General features: G+C 34.6%; 1 protein-coding gene across 4 annotated transcripts in view; it reads left to right on the top strand.

Moving 5' to 3' along the window:
* Positions 1 to 14,596, top strand: part of Dennd4c (DENN domain containing 4C) — a 130,586-nt gene that overhangs the window by 73,972 nt on the left and 42,018 nt on the right. For 3 of the 4 annotated variants that reach the window (XM_047524120.1, XM_047524123.1, XM_047524124.1), the window contains 7 exons: positions 540 to 672; positions 3,107 to 3,313; positions 5,126 to 5,254; positions 6,570 to 6,714; positions 6,992 to 7,138; positions 12,042 to 12,164; positions 13,112 to 13,258. In XM_047524120.1, coding sequence (XP_047380076.1) covers positions 540 to 672; positions 3,107 to 3,313; positions 5,126 to 5,254; positions 6,570 to 6,714; positions 6,992 to 7,138; positions 12,042 to 12,164; positions 13,112 to 13,258 — 1,031 coding nt within the window. The remainder of the gene's footprint in view (positions 1 to 539; positions 673 to 3,106; positions 3,314 to 5,125; positions 5,255 to 6,569; positions 6,715 to 6,991; positions 7,139 to 12,041; positions 12,165 to 13,111; positions 13,259 to 14,596) is intronic. The other variant, XM_047524121.1, reaches the window with a different exon arrangement.

Genomic DNA, 14,596 nt, shown 5'->3' with positions numbered 1-14,596 from the left:
TCCCAAGAAATTAAGCAAAATGTTCACAAAGGTGTGAATACAAAAAATTTAATGGCAGAAATTCAGAAGTAAGGTAATAATGTCCAACAGTGAGGAATTTGTTAAATTATAGGACATATCTAAAATAAAAGTATTGTGATATTTTTTTCTTTTAAATATCAATATGAAGTAATCTTATGAAGAAAAACTTAAAAATTACAAAGTATATTAAATATTACTTTTACTATAAATTATCAAACATAGATTCTGTTGAAGGAGTTATTAATTCCTCTGTTAAGTAAGGTTTCAGGAGTTTCTGTTTTCCAGGAATTGGTTGAAAATAACAAATCAGGTAGGGAGGAGCCAGAGTTTCCATGTAGGCAGTTTGTTGTATCTTATAGCTATATTTTATATTTTTGGAAAAAAACTCTTCCTATAAGGATTTGACAAAACAATACTGGGTGCTATGGGAGGTATAGAAATATTTACCTAGATACTGGAATACTATGAAGAGTTTATGTATTTTAAATTAGCAATTCTGATTTTGTTTTTTATTTTAGTTACAAATATTTTCCAAGACTGGACCTTAAACTTTTTGACAGACCACAGGAGTTGAAACTTTGTTTTAGTAGACAACCTACTGGGAATAGCATTACAAACAGTCCAGCTCTCATGGCTAAAAGAACTAAACAGGTCAGACATTCTTTATAACACATGTTAATTTAAAATGTGAAATATGTATATGTGATATGTACCTTTTAGTATACTATTAACATCCATGTCAACCATTTGAAGACCTACTTAGGTTGTTATTGAATTTAACTAGATTTCTTGCAAACCTATTTCAAGTATTGAGGCTAAAGTTTTTAAATGCACATGTTTATGCTTTAAGGGAATCCTTGGGAACTAAATATGCTTAAAAGAACTTTATTGAGATATAATTCACATACCATACAACTCGCCCGTTTAAAGTATATGATTCAGGGGGGTTCTTTGTGTGTTCACAGGGCTGTACAGCTACCACCACAGTTAATTTCAGAACATTTTCATCACCCCAGAAAGTATACTTGCATCCCCTCCCTCCCTGGACAACCACTAATCTGTTTTATTTCTCCACAGGTTTGTCATTCTAGGCATTTCATATAAATAGAATTGTACAATATGTGTTCCTCTGTGGTTGCTTGTCTCCCTCCTTCCCTCTCTTCCTCTCTGTCTTCCTTCCTTCCTTCCTTTTGGTGGGGGGTACTGGGGACTGAACACAGGGGCACTTGACCACTGAGCCACATCCCCAGTCCTCTTTTGTATTTTATTTAGAGACAGGGTTTCACTGAGTTGCTTAGCACCTCACTTTTTACTTTGTACTCTTGATCCTCCTGCCTCAGCCTCCTGCGCCACTTTCTTTTTTTTTTCTTTTCCCTTTCCTTTCCTTCACCTACCTACCTACCTACCTTCCTTCCCTCCTTCTTTCTTTTCTTCTTTTCTCCCTCCTTCCTTCCTTTCTTTTTTCCTTTTCTTTCTTTTTGGTGAGGGGTACCGTCAGTTGAGGGGTACCGTCAGTTGAACCCAGCCCTTTTTATATTTTATTTTGAGATAGGGTCTCACCAAATTACTGAGACTGGCCTTGAACTTGGGATCTTCCTGCCTCAGCCTCCTGAATCCCTGGGATTTGGTAGTCATGCTTTCTATATCTGATTTTCACTGTGACTTAGGTAGATTAGAGATCAAACATTTGGAAGACTATCTAGGAATTAGTAAAACCTGAACTAAGAATGTTATTCTTAAATTTTCCAAGTTTTGAAGAATCTCAAAATGTCAGGGTATGTAAAAAGGATGTTCAATTTTAATGCACCTAAACATAGCTTAATTCCCTTTACCAAATCAGACAGAGTAGTAAAGCAAGATACTTGAATTGTCCTAAATGTACCACCATACCTGGCTGTGATTGGCTTCTTTCAATTAGTAATGTTTTCAAGGTTCATCCACTTTGTAACATGTATCAACACTTCATTTCTTGCTGAATAATATTCCATTTATGGACATTTCACATTTATTTATCTGTTCTGGGACACATAGGTGGTTCCTACTTTTTGACTATTAGTGAATAGTGCTGCTCTGAACATTTATGTACACGTGTTTGTGTGGATGTATGTTTTTGTTTCTCTTGGGTATGTATCTGGGAGTCGAATTGCTATGTCATGTTGTAACTTCAAGTCTAACCTTTTGAGGGAATGTTAGGCTGTTTTTCTAAGTGGCAGACCATTTTATGTTCCCACCAGTAGTGTATGAGGTTTCAGTTTCACAGTGTCCTTCTTAGTTTTTATTATTATCTTTTTGATTATAGTCATCTAGTGGTATGAACTGGTTTATTACTGTGATTTTGATTTGCATTTCCCTGGTAGCTAATGAAAATGTACATTATACCAGATAGTACATTCTAAAGGCAATACATTTAGGACAATTCAAGTATCTTGCTTTACTACTCTGTCTGATTTGGTATAGGGAATTAAGCTATGTTTAGGTGCATTAAAATTGAACATCCTTTTTACATACCCTGACATTTTGAGATTCTTCAAAACTTGGAAAATTTAAGAATAACATTCTTAGTTCAGGTTTTACTAATTCCTGGATAGTCTTCCAAATGTTTGATCTCTAATCTACCTAAGTCACAGTGAAAATCAGATATAGAAAGCATGACTATCAAACTGTTAGGAAGATCTGTGATCTTTCTCTGACTATGTTAACCACAAAGGAATAACACTTTTAAAGGAATTAGGGAGAGAATTAACAGTCCAGAGAAGCAGGACTGAGGGGAGATTGTGGTAGGCAATGGTCTGTTTTAAACTTTCTTAGAGTGTTTTTTTTTTTTTTTTTTTAAAGGAATTTTTAGTCTAGTAGAAAATGTGCATGCAAGCAATACTTGCCAAATAGTATAAAATGTTACTGTAAATTAATGTTCAAGGAGCCATGTGACCCAAAATAGGAAGTCACTCATAAAAATAAAACTATGAAATATTTGATTTTGGGTTCAAATTTTACATTAAAATTATTTTCCCCTTTCCTTTTTGCTTCTCCCCCCCCCCAATAGGTTTTAGTAAATGCTGTAATATTTTATTTATCCTCTTTCTAGGAGATAAAAACAGCTCATAAATTGGCGAAGAGATGTTATACAAATCCACCACAATGGGCCAAGTGTCTGTTCAGTCATTGTTACAGTTTATGGTTCATATGTCTCCCAGCCTATGTTAGAGTTTCTCATCCTAAGGTCAGAGCACTTCAACAGGCATATGATATACTTATTAAGATGAGAAAAACAGATGTGGATCCACTGGATGAGGCAAGTATAATGTTGAATAATTATTAAAAGAAATTTTTAAATTTTTGTACTGTTAAGAAAATTTAGTTTTTAGTTGCTTTTAAGTATGCTTAAAGATTTTCATTAGGCAAGAAAGGTAAACTGTTACTCTGTTTCATAAAAGCTACTTACTTGTTTTAAAATGTATTCATTAAAAATTACTACTTTGGAATGAAAACCTCCTTACTTAGGCCAGATTGTTTGTCTTTGATGGATAGAAAATAATACTGATTTCATTTTATTTTAAATATAACTTTTTTAGGGAACACATAGGAAATAGGCTTTTTGCAAGTGGTTCTCTCCTCTTAGGACCACTGTCCTAGGATGAGTTACATAACTTGTTTGTGTTTCAGATTATTCATTTGAAAATGTAGCTTCTAGTGTTTCAACTTTGGTACTGTTAGCATTTTGGCCCACATAATTATTTATTTTTTGGGGGGGCCTGCCCTGTGTATTATATTATGTTTAGCAGCATCCCTGGCCCTTACCCACTAGATACCAGTAACACCCACCTCTCCCTTCCATAAGGTATAACAATCAAAAATGTCTCATTGCCAATTGTCCCCTGTAGAACAAAATTGCCCCTGGAAAACCACTGATGTGATATTCATAGTTGCTAGCTTCTTTATAAGGTTAATTTGAAGGCTACTTGATTGATATACATATAGAACTGGCTCAGATAACACTTTCAGTGAATGACATGCCTGACATTTTCATGCATTCTTTCTCTTTAGCCTCAAAATCATCCTAAGGGGTAGGTACTGATATCATCTAGTTAACAGTTAAGTAAACGAAGACACACTTATTTAACTTTTGTCTTTACTATTTTTTCTCTTTAAAAATTATTTTTAGTGTTGTTATAATTAACTATCAAGAACTATCTATCCAGGTATGGTGGTGTATGCATATAATTTCACCAACTTGGGAGGCTGAGGCAGGAGGATCACAAATTCAAGGCCAGCCTCAGCAATTTAGCAAGGCCCTAAGCAAAGCAAGACCCTGCCTCAGAATAAAAATAAATAACAAGGGCTGGGGATATGGCTTAGTGGTTAAGCACCCTTGGGTTCAATCCCTGGCACCAAAAAAGGAAAAAAATAAAACAAACTAGAACTAGATCAGAATTTAAAATGAAAAGTTTTTGCTGATACTTTTACAGTGTACCTAATTTTCTTCTCATTCTTTTTAAGACATGAGTTTATGAATCCTAAATGGGCATCCTGGAGCTGCATAGAATACAAAGCATAGTGATTGGGGAAGACAGCTATTTTAATCATATTTGATTTTAGAAATGAATTCTTCCTAAGTTATGGAGAATAATAGTCATTCTCTTATTTACTCAGATGAGATATATGTACGTGGGTCTTATTTGAAATAGCTAATAATGCTAATGAATAGGTTTAAAAATAAATTATCTTAGATGCTCAAATCAAGCTGGGTGCGGTGACACTCACCTGTAATCCCAGCAACTCAGGAAGCTGAGGCAGAAAGATCTCAAGTTTGAAGCAAGCCTCAGCAATTTAGTGAGGCCCTGAGCAACATAGTGAGACCTTGTCTCAAAACAAAAAGGGCTAGGAATGTATCTCAGTGGTTAAATGCTCATGGGTTCAATCCCTAATACTAAAAAGAATGAAAGAAAGAAAGAAAAAAAAGATGCTCAAATTAGAATAAAAGATAAAATAGTGCTTAATAACTTTTTGAAAAGATTTGAATAAAGTTTTTGTTTGTTTTAATCTCTACAAGTCATAGGTGGACTAACATGCTACCTTGTAATGGTTCAATGTTATTTCTTGTTAGGTGTGCTATCGAGTAGTAATGCAGCTTTGTGGACTTTGGGGTCATCCTGTTTTAGCAGTGAGAGTCTTATTTGAAATGAAAACTGCTAAGATAAAACCAAATGCTATTACTTATGGTTATTATAATAAGGTAAGTAGGATTGATATTAGGCAATATATGATACTTAAATTGTTGGGATTAATATTAGGCAATACATATACTTGTTGGGTGTGGTAGCACATGCCTCTAATCTCAATGTCTTGGAAAGCTGAGACAGGAGGATCACAAGTTCAAGGCACCCTTAGCAATTCCGTGAGGCCTTAAGCCCCTTACAGAGACCCTGTCTCAAAATATAAAAAGGGCTGGGATGTGGCTCAGTGGCAACACACCCCTGGTTTCAACCCCCAGTGCCTATATAAATAAATAAAAATTAAACTAAAAAATTTTATCTCTTATCATTCATAAAAGTTCTCCTACAGGAGGTTTTAGGAGCATAATTTTTTGTTTTCTCCTCTAATTGACTAATGAAAATTTTATATATTATGATATACAGAATGTTTTGAAATATGTATGTATATATTGTGGAGTGACTCAATCAAGCTAATAAACATGCATTTTTTCACTTAAAATTTTTTTATAGTGAGAACACTACTCTTTACCAATTTTTCAAAATATAATGTGTTGTTATTAATTGTAGTCACCATGTTGTGCAATGGATCTCTTGAATTCATTCCTCCTATCTAACTGAAATTTCATGTCCTTCGACCAGCATCTCCTCAAACTCTGTCCCTACTCTCTACCCCTGTAACTTCTATTCTGTTTTCTAGAATCCACATTTAAGTGAGATCATGCAATGTCTTGCAATACCTTTTGTCTTTTTGTGTCTGTTTCATTTCACTTAACACATTTTTAAGCTGATGGACACTGAGTTTGTTTCTATATTTTGGCTTTTGTGCACAATGCTACAGTGAACATGGGAATGCAAATTCTCTCTTTGAGATGCTGATTTCATTTTCTTGGATATATATCCAGTAGTGGGATTACTGTATCATGTGGTAGTTTTATTTTTAATTTTTTGAGGAATATGCACACTTTTCTATAATATCTGTACTATTTTACATTGATACTAAGAGTATACAGGGGTTTCCTTTCCTCCACATACTTAGCAACACTTCTTTCTTCTTTTTTCATAATACCCATTTTAACAGGTGTGATGTGATATTTCCTTCTATTTCTCTGATGATTAGTGATGTTGAGCAGTTTTCCACATGTCTGTTGATGATGTAATTCTTTGTGTTCGTATGTATGTATATAAACATAATTGGTATAATTCTTTATATGTGTATATGCACATGTACATGTGTATATTTTATACATATACGACATTCACATTTGTATGTATATATGTAGTTTTTATATCAAATATTCTTAATGAACATTATTTTTACCTTTATTTTACCTTTAGGTAGTTTTGGAGAGCCCATGGCCTAGCAGTACTCGCAGTGGTATTTTCTTATGGACAAAGGTACGGAATGTAGTACGTGGCTTGGCACAATTTAGGCAGCCGCTTAAAAAGACCATTCAAAAGTCCCTGGTCTCCTCAATATCAGGTAATATATGCGATTGGAAAGATGCTTTCATTTTGAACTATAGCTTTATAGGCATAGGGATTTTTAATTACTTGAAGTAGAAAGCTCAAATGAAATTCTAGTTAATATTTTCATATACGATGGAAAACAGATTACCTTAGTCCAAAGTTATTTTTGCCTTTTCCCCTGCAGAAATTAGGAAGTGTTCTATGATTACAAATAAACTGTGGGTCGTTCATATTTAATTTCAGAAATTATCAGTGCATGAGTTATTGAATTATATTGTCCTTATCTTTAGCTCCTCAGAATGCCACAGGTGGAAGTGATGGGGACACGGTGAGCCACGGTAGCGTGGATAGTTCTAATGATGCTAACAATGGGGAGCACACAGTCTTCGTCAGAGATTTAATCAGGCTTGATTCCATTGATAATCACTCTAGCACAGGTACTAGAATCTGGATTTTACTAACCCTTCACTTAGTATTATATATTGTCTTTTTCAAAAAGTTTTGCCCTCTTTAAGTTTGTGCAATATGAACACTTTTGAAATAGTGTATATTTATAAGAAAAGAAATTACACCTCTGCACTTCTATTTCCTATAGTATAAAATTAACTTTGGAGTGCTGCACACAGTGCTCTAGGATTGTCTGTCTTTGTATTTGTTCATTATTAAATTGTGAAAGTGCATGACGTGTTAGGCATTGTGATCTAATGAACTTGATCATTAGTGACACAACTGGCAAGTCTTTTTTTCTTTAAATAGAAAATATATCTTAGAACTTTGAGATTATGAATGTTAAAGAAGGAAAATAAATGTCACATACCATGAAAAAATGTATTTTGTTTATTTTTTAAAAACCTGAGAGGCTACTTGTATGTGCATAGTTCCAGGTATTACCTCAGACCTCTGAAGTTACAAATAAGTATGATCAAAGTAGCACCTTGGGCAGATAAGTGTGTGTTGCACATCCTTCTTTTTGTGTTGTTTTTTGTTGTTGTCGTGGTGGTGGTTATTATCTCAAGCCTTCCTTTAAAAAGAATTCTAATTCCTGTGCTTCATCTGATAAACTTGTCTTGATGACTGAAGTTTCCTTTTCTCTGCTCTTTGTTGCTCTGCTTTTTGCTCTGTGCTGTTTCTTGGTGCTGCATTTGTCCTTGGCTGTCATGGTGTGGGGTGCAGACAGACTTTTATGACGTGAAGCTATGGATACACGTGTGCGTTAATTCTACCCTTGAATGTTAACCACTTCAGGTAATTTCCCATTTATTAGGTTAAATTTTGCTGACAAACAAGGGTGGGGGAAAGGACATTTTGTTGTATTTTAAGAATTATTACAAGTGGAAAACAATTTTCAATTTCTTGGCTTTTCTCCTTCAGATAAGGGTAATCCTATTTAGACTCTCCTGAAGGTATCCAACTAACATTTTATGGTCAGCTTGCAAAAAACATGTTTATCTTATTTTAAAGTATATTGTACCTTGCGATAATTCTTACTTTGAGGTTGGTTTGTAGCATCATTGTGTTGAATACCATTATGGGTGTTAATTAATTTATTATTCTAGTCGTTGAGCTGGTTATTGCTTACCAAAACTAGATTGCTGCATTTTTGTGCTGAAAACTACTTTTCTATAATTAAAGGGACATATGTACATGCATATATACATGCCCCTGTAGTTTTTGTACACACACACACCACACATCAACATAAGGATGTAGGTGGCAATCTTGTTTGTAATTACCTTTCTTAGTTTTCAATCCTGTTTGCAAATTAATAAGTAGGAATTTTTATGAGACTTTTAAAATTTAGCCAACTTATTTTATATCCATTGTATATTTTCCTAATTCTTAGGAAGAAATGGACTTTGTGTGTTAAAACAAACAAAAAAAGCAAGCAAATAACTTTTTGGTGAATAAAATAGTTTACCAGCAATGATAATAATAATAAAAGATACTCACCCCCTCCTTAATTCTCCTTACTTTTAAGCTTGTCTCATTATAAAGGGAGTTTTGTCTTCTAACAGAAAATAGGCTCCTAGTAATTCCAGGTGATTGGTATAAAGATTCCAATATTTTGGGAAGAACCTTTGGATGAGTTTACACGTATTTCTTTTTAGCTGCCCTTTGTTTTTTTTTGTTTTTTTTTTGTTTTTTTTTTGGGTACCAGAGATTGAACCCAGGGGTTCTTAACCACTGAGCCATATCCCCAGCCCTTTTTTTATTTTTAATTTTGAGACAGGGTCTCACTAAGTTGCTTAGGGACTTGCTAAATGACTGAGCCTCGTTTTGAACTTGAGTTCTTCCTGTCTCGGCCTCCTGAGTCTCTGGGATTATAGGCATTTGCCACTGCCCTCGACTTAGCTGCATTTCTAAGACTGAATCCCAGATACTGAATTTGCAGTCATCACGGATCTCTTCTGTAAGGCTTCTGGTGATGCCATTGGATATTTTTGGTGTCTTCCAGTCCAGATGCTTAAGTTGCTCATCTCATTAAGGATTATCTTTTGGAATCTTTCTACTTGGTACATGATAGTGGATCACTAAGTGGGGCATATCTGGGTTTAATCACTTTACCCTATTCCTAGTTTTTTGTCTTTTTCCTGCAACTAGGTTGCTGTACTGGACATTCTAAAGGGGCCAATAAAAAAAACAACTGAAGTTAGCCATTCTAAATGTAGTACTTAGAGAAGGTTAATTCTTTTGTTATATAGCAAACCCAGTCTGGGTGGTTGTATAGTAATAAGTTGTAGGAAGTGGAAGTACTATGTATTTTTATGTCTCTTTCATTGATATCTTCATAACTGATTTCTTGAGTAACTGGTCTTAGTTTCAGTTTCAAATTATAGAACTTTAAAGCCAAAACAGACTTTCAGAAACTTTATTTTGAAATAATTTTAAATTTATAGAAAAATTTATATACTTTATAATCTATATTCTAATTTTGTCAATTGTCCTAATGTTCTTTGTGGTACTTTAAATCCCTCTCGTTCATTTCCTTTAACCTGGCACAGTTCCTCAAGCTTTCTTTATCTATTTGCTCTCCCCCAATCCCTGCCTCTAGTACTAGAGATTGAACCCAGGGGCACTTTACCCCTGAGCTATACTACCAGCCCCTTTTTATTTTGAGGCAGGGTCTCACTGATTTCTTGAGACTCCTCCTGCAGCCTCCCAAGTAACTGAGATTATAGGCATGCACTATGGTGCCTGGCTGACCTTCACCTTTTGAAGAATTCTTTTTGGTTATTTTGTAGAACGTTCTTTAATTTGGATTAGTCTGATATGATACTTCCTTGTTACTAGGTACTAAAAACGTGATGTACCCTTCTTGGTTTATTATATCTTACAGGCAAATATTACCTACATCAGGGGTACTTTTACCACTGAGTTACATCCCCAGTCATTGTTTATGTTGAGACAGGGTCTAACTGAGTTACCAAGTCAGGCCTCAAACTTGTGATCCTCCTACCTCAGCCTCCCTAGGTGCTAGAATTATAGTCATGTGCCACCATGTCCAGCTATGGTTAATATTTTACGTCTTGCAGGTTTTTTTTTTTGTTTGTTTGTTTTGTTTTTTGTTTTTTTTGGTGATGCTGGGGATTGAACCGAGGGTCTTTTTTAGGCTAAGCAAGCACTCTACCAACTGAGCTATAACCCCAGCCCCTCTTGCAGATAATAAGCTGTGTGTGAGGGGATACTCTTGAGACCACGTGATAATATTCTCTTTCTTAGTAAAGTCTTAAATTTAGCATCAATTGATCATGCTTGCCTAAGACAAAAATCTTTAGTACAGTGATTACAAAGTGTGATGTCACTACTTCCACATTTAGAAGATGACATATAGTATATGGAAGAACTTCCCTTCTCTGTTTTTTCTCTTTGAGTATGGACTTATGGATTCCTGTTTTACTCAGTGGATTATAGTCTCTTACAGTACTTATTTGATACTGCAGTTATCCCAGTATTGGCCAGTGGGAACCCTTAAGCTAGTTCCTATGTTCCTTAGACATGTTCCCATCATGGTTTTTTTTTAAACATATTTTTGTTTTTGATGTCAATAAACCTTTATCTATCTATCTATCTATCTATCATCTATCTATCTATATGTTGTGCTGAGAATCAAACCCAGTGCCTCACACATGCTAGGCAAGTGCTCCACCGCTGAGCTACAACCCCAACCACCCCATTATATTTTTTGAGCTCTTCCTTTCTGGTACCAAAAAATGATTCCCTGGCTCATTTTTGTACTCTCCCTGCTTTAGCTTTGGAATCAGTCATTTCTTCAAGGATCCCAGGTTTGTTTTAATGAGGAATAAGCCAGGATCTGAGCCTTGGTTATGTCCACTGTCACCAGGGTATTACTGCTTCTATGCTTTTAACAAACAGAGCTAGAAAATGTGTGTGTGTGTGTGTGTGTGTGTGTGTGTGTGTGTGTGTGTTAGAAATACCTTGAATTCCAAATCAACCTCATAAGATTCTTCTTTACCATCCCTCAGTCTATTTTTTATTTTTTAAATCTGCCTTGTTCCGCAATAAAAATCTTGTCTTCCAACAACATTATCACATTTACTCATTGATTCAGTCCTACAGTATACATAAAATAATTTCAGAATCGTCACACTCATCCCCTGTGAAAAACAAACTTAAGCTGTTCTAGATTTGACTATTACTCCAAAGCTGAAGGTGTATACTCAAAATAATGTGTTCAAAAGTTAACTTGAATTTGTCCTCTTCTGACCCTTTCCATGTGGTTATTTCATAGGCAGTATAGTTGCTTTCACTCATTTCTGTTTGCATTCAATTTTAAACCCCCTCCCCATTTTGATTAAATTATTTTGAATATATACAAATATATTACATCTTCAAAAACAGTAAAATAAATCACATGTAAAGAATTTTCTTCCTTTTTATTTTTTCCCCTCCTATTTTCCTCCACCCCTTGTAGGTAACTATTTTTATTTTTTCCTGATTTATCATTCTTATATTTCTTTCTGTAAAGGTAACAGGTATAATGTGTGTTTGATTCTTTTCTCTTTCTTACAAAAAAGGTAGCCTTCTGTGGACATTCTCCAAGAGACTTTTCAAAACATCTTGTCCAAATCTCTCTCATTTACAGATGAAGAAATTAAGGTTCAATACTTTCAAATATGGAATGATTTTTCAGATTCTGATATTCTTTTTCTGTTGTTAATTTGCTTCTTATCATTGTTTAAAAAATGTTCTGTGTGCCTTGTGAGTTTTCTTTTCTTCCTTTTCTTTAATTGTCTAGATCAGTGGAATTTTCTTTTGATATTTTATAAATGGGTTATAAGTATACCAGAACATTTATAAGCTTTGCATTCTTTGTAACAGGTGGTCAGTCTGACCAAGGCTATGGGTCTAAGGATGAACTTATAAAGGATGAAGCAGAAATTCATGTGCCTGAAGAACATATAGCACCAGAGTTGGTAACTAAAATGAAAGTGCAAGTAGAAGGTTAAGTACTGATATTTATGATCTTTATTTAGGAAAAATACCTGTATTAATTAGACATTTATTTTATTTAATAATTTTGGTAATTATTCTCAGGAATGTAAGGTCTAGCTAGCAACATACTATGTACTATTTTTGAGTACATAATACTTAATATTAAGTATGTAATACTTAACAAAAAGATACTGTATACTATTATCATAGTCTCTGGGTTTTGAAATTTAATAGGCCTTTAAAGAGTCTGTAGGTTACCATTAATGTTTCAGGAAAGTGCAACCCACTGATGTTTTCATTTGTTGAAGTTACTTGCCTACTTAGCGACAAAACCAGAACTAAATTTGACTCATCAAACTTGTATTCGACTCATCAAATTTGTATTCCAGTGTTCCATTTATTTTAAAATGCTTGTCCACTAGAAATCCTTCAAGTAGCTTCATGAATGTTTTTCATTAATATGGCAAAAACAGTCTGCATGGTTTTTCTGATTTTTACAAGGCTTATTGAGGTAGAGATGATTTGTTGTAACAATTTTATGGGACCACAGAGGAACATTTTGGTTTATGGTAACAGGATGTTCTTTCTGTTCTCTTACACAAAAGTACACCTTCTTTGATGAGATGTTATTTATTTTATTCTCCTGAGTTACTCAGAAGCAAGCCCCTCTCATTTTCCAAGTGATGAGAAGTAGAATTGAAGACCAGAGGCCAAAATTGATTCACTCAAGAGCACTCAATATAGTATTATTGCATGCTAAAATAAAACATTTATTTCAGTCAGTGCTGGTGACCTTTATAACCTAAGGTTAGCCAGAAACAATAAGTCAGCAATAAAACAGTTATGTATTCACCCCTACTTGATGAAAAAATACGTATATAAATGTAAATCTTTATAAGATTTCTGTTCAGTATGAGCAAAATTAAGAATGATAACAGCCAAATACTTATTTTCAGAGGTGTGTGATGTATCTGCTATTGTGGCAAAACATTCACAACCTAGTCCAGAACCTCAGAGTCCTACTGAACCTCCTTCATGGGGCTGCAGTATTGTGAAAGTTTCATCTGGTATATTTGATGTCAACAACAGAAAAAGTAGCACTGGTGAGTTACTTATATTATTAAATATTTAGAATATAGTCTACAGATATATATGTCTTCACTGATTTTAAATTGTCAATTTAATTATAATGATCATGCTGAAGAGCTAGAAATGAGCCCAAATCATATAAATGGCCTGAAGAAAATATTAAATTGTTGTTATTTAAAGGTACAGTTGGATCAGACATGATAATACATACTTGTAATTCCAGGTACTTGGGAGGCTGAGGCAGGACTATTTCAAGTTTTAAGCCAGCCTCAGCAACTTAGTGAAATCCTGCTACACAATAAAATAGGAAGGGAGGGGACGGGAAAGACAGAAAAGAACATGGTAGAGTGCTTGCCTAGCATGTATGAGGCCTTGAGTTTGGTCCGTAGTACCTTCCCCCACAAAAAAAGAACAGTGTGCCCTACCTGTCCATATGTTCTCCATCCAACCAATCTAGGGGTTGAAAATATCAGAAAAAAATTGCATCTATGTCGGACATGTACAGATTTTTTCTTGTCATTATTCACTAAATCATATAGTATAACTATTTACATGGTGTTAGGTTTTTAAGTAATTTCAGAGATGATTTAAAGTATACTGGGAAGATGTGTTTAAGTTATGTGCAAGTACTGTGCCATTTTATGTAAGGGACATGAACATCCAAGTATTTTAGTACATTATAAGGGGTGGTCACTCATGGAACCAATATCCCATGGATAGAAAGGGAGACTTATATTTAAATTTTTAAAAGACCTATATTTAATATATATGTTATTTGGAATGCATTTCTTATTGTGTCTGGTCTCAGGTGGTCATTATTTCTCATTGTAGACAGAGTAATGCAGGGCCTCCTATACTCACTGAGAACAATGATATGATGAAATTCTAGCAGGTTTATGTATGACTGGGATTTCCTATCACTTCTGCAATGGAAATGCAATAAAGATTCATATCACTTGAATTTTACAAAAATGTATGATTTAGGGGTAGAGGGTAATTTGGGGGATTGATCCCAGGGTCTCACTCATGCTAACTTTCCATTAAAGGCAAACACTTTACCACTAATTTACATCCCTAGCCCTGGTTTTATTTTGTTTTCTAAATTGTCCAGGCTGGCCTTGAACTTGTGATCCTCCCAACAGCCTCTGAGTAGCTGGGATTACAGGTGTGCAACACTGAGCCTGGCTTAGTATATGATTTTTTTGGGGGGATACTGGGTATTGAACTCAGGGACATTCAAACACTGAGCCACATTCCAAGCCCTTTTTTGTATTTTATTTAGACAGAAGTTCTCACTGAGTTGCTTAGCATCTCACTTTTCCTAAGGCTGGTTTTCAACTCGAGGTCCTCCT

The sequence above is a fragment of the Sciurus carolinensis genome, chromosome 14 (genome assembly GCF_902686445.1).
Source record: "Sciurus carolinensis chromosome 14, mSciCar1.2, whole genome shotgun sequence".
NCBI classification, from domain to species: domain Eukaryota; kingdom Metazoa; phylum Chordata; class Mammalia; order Rodentia; family Sciuridae; genus Sciurus; species Sciurus carolinensis.
This window is presented reverse-complemented; position numbering and strand designations above follow the sequence as displayed.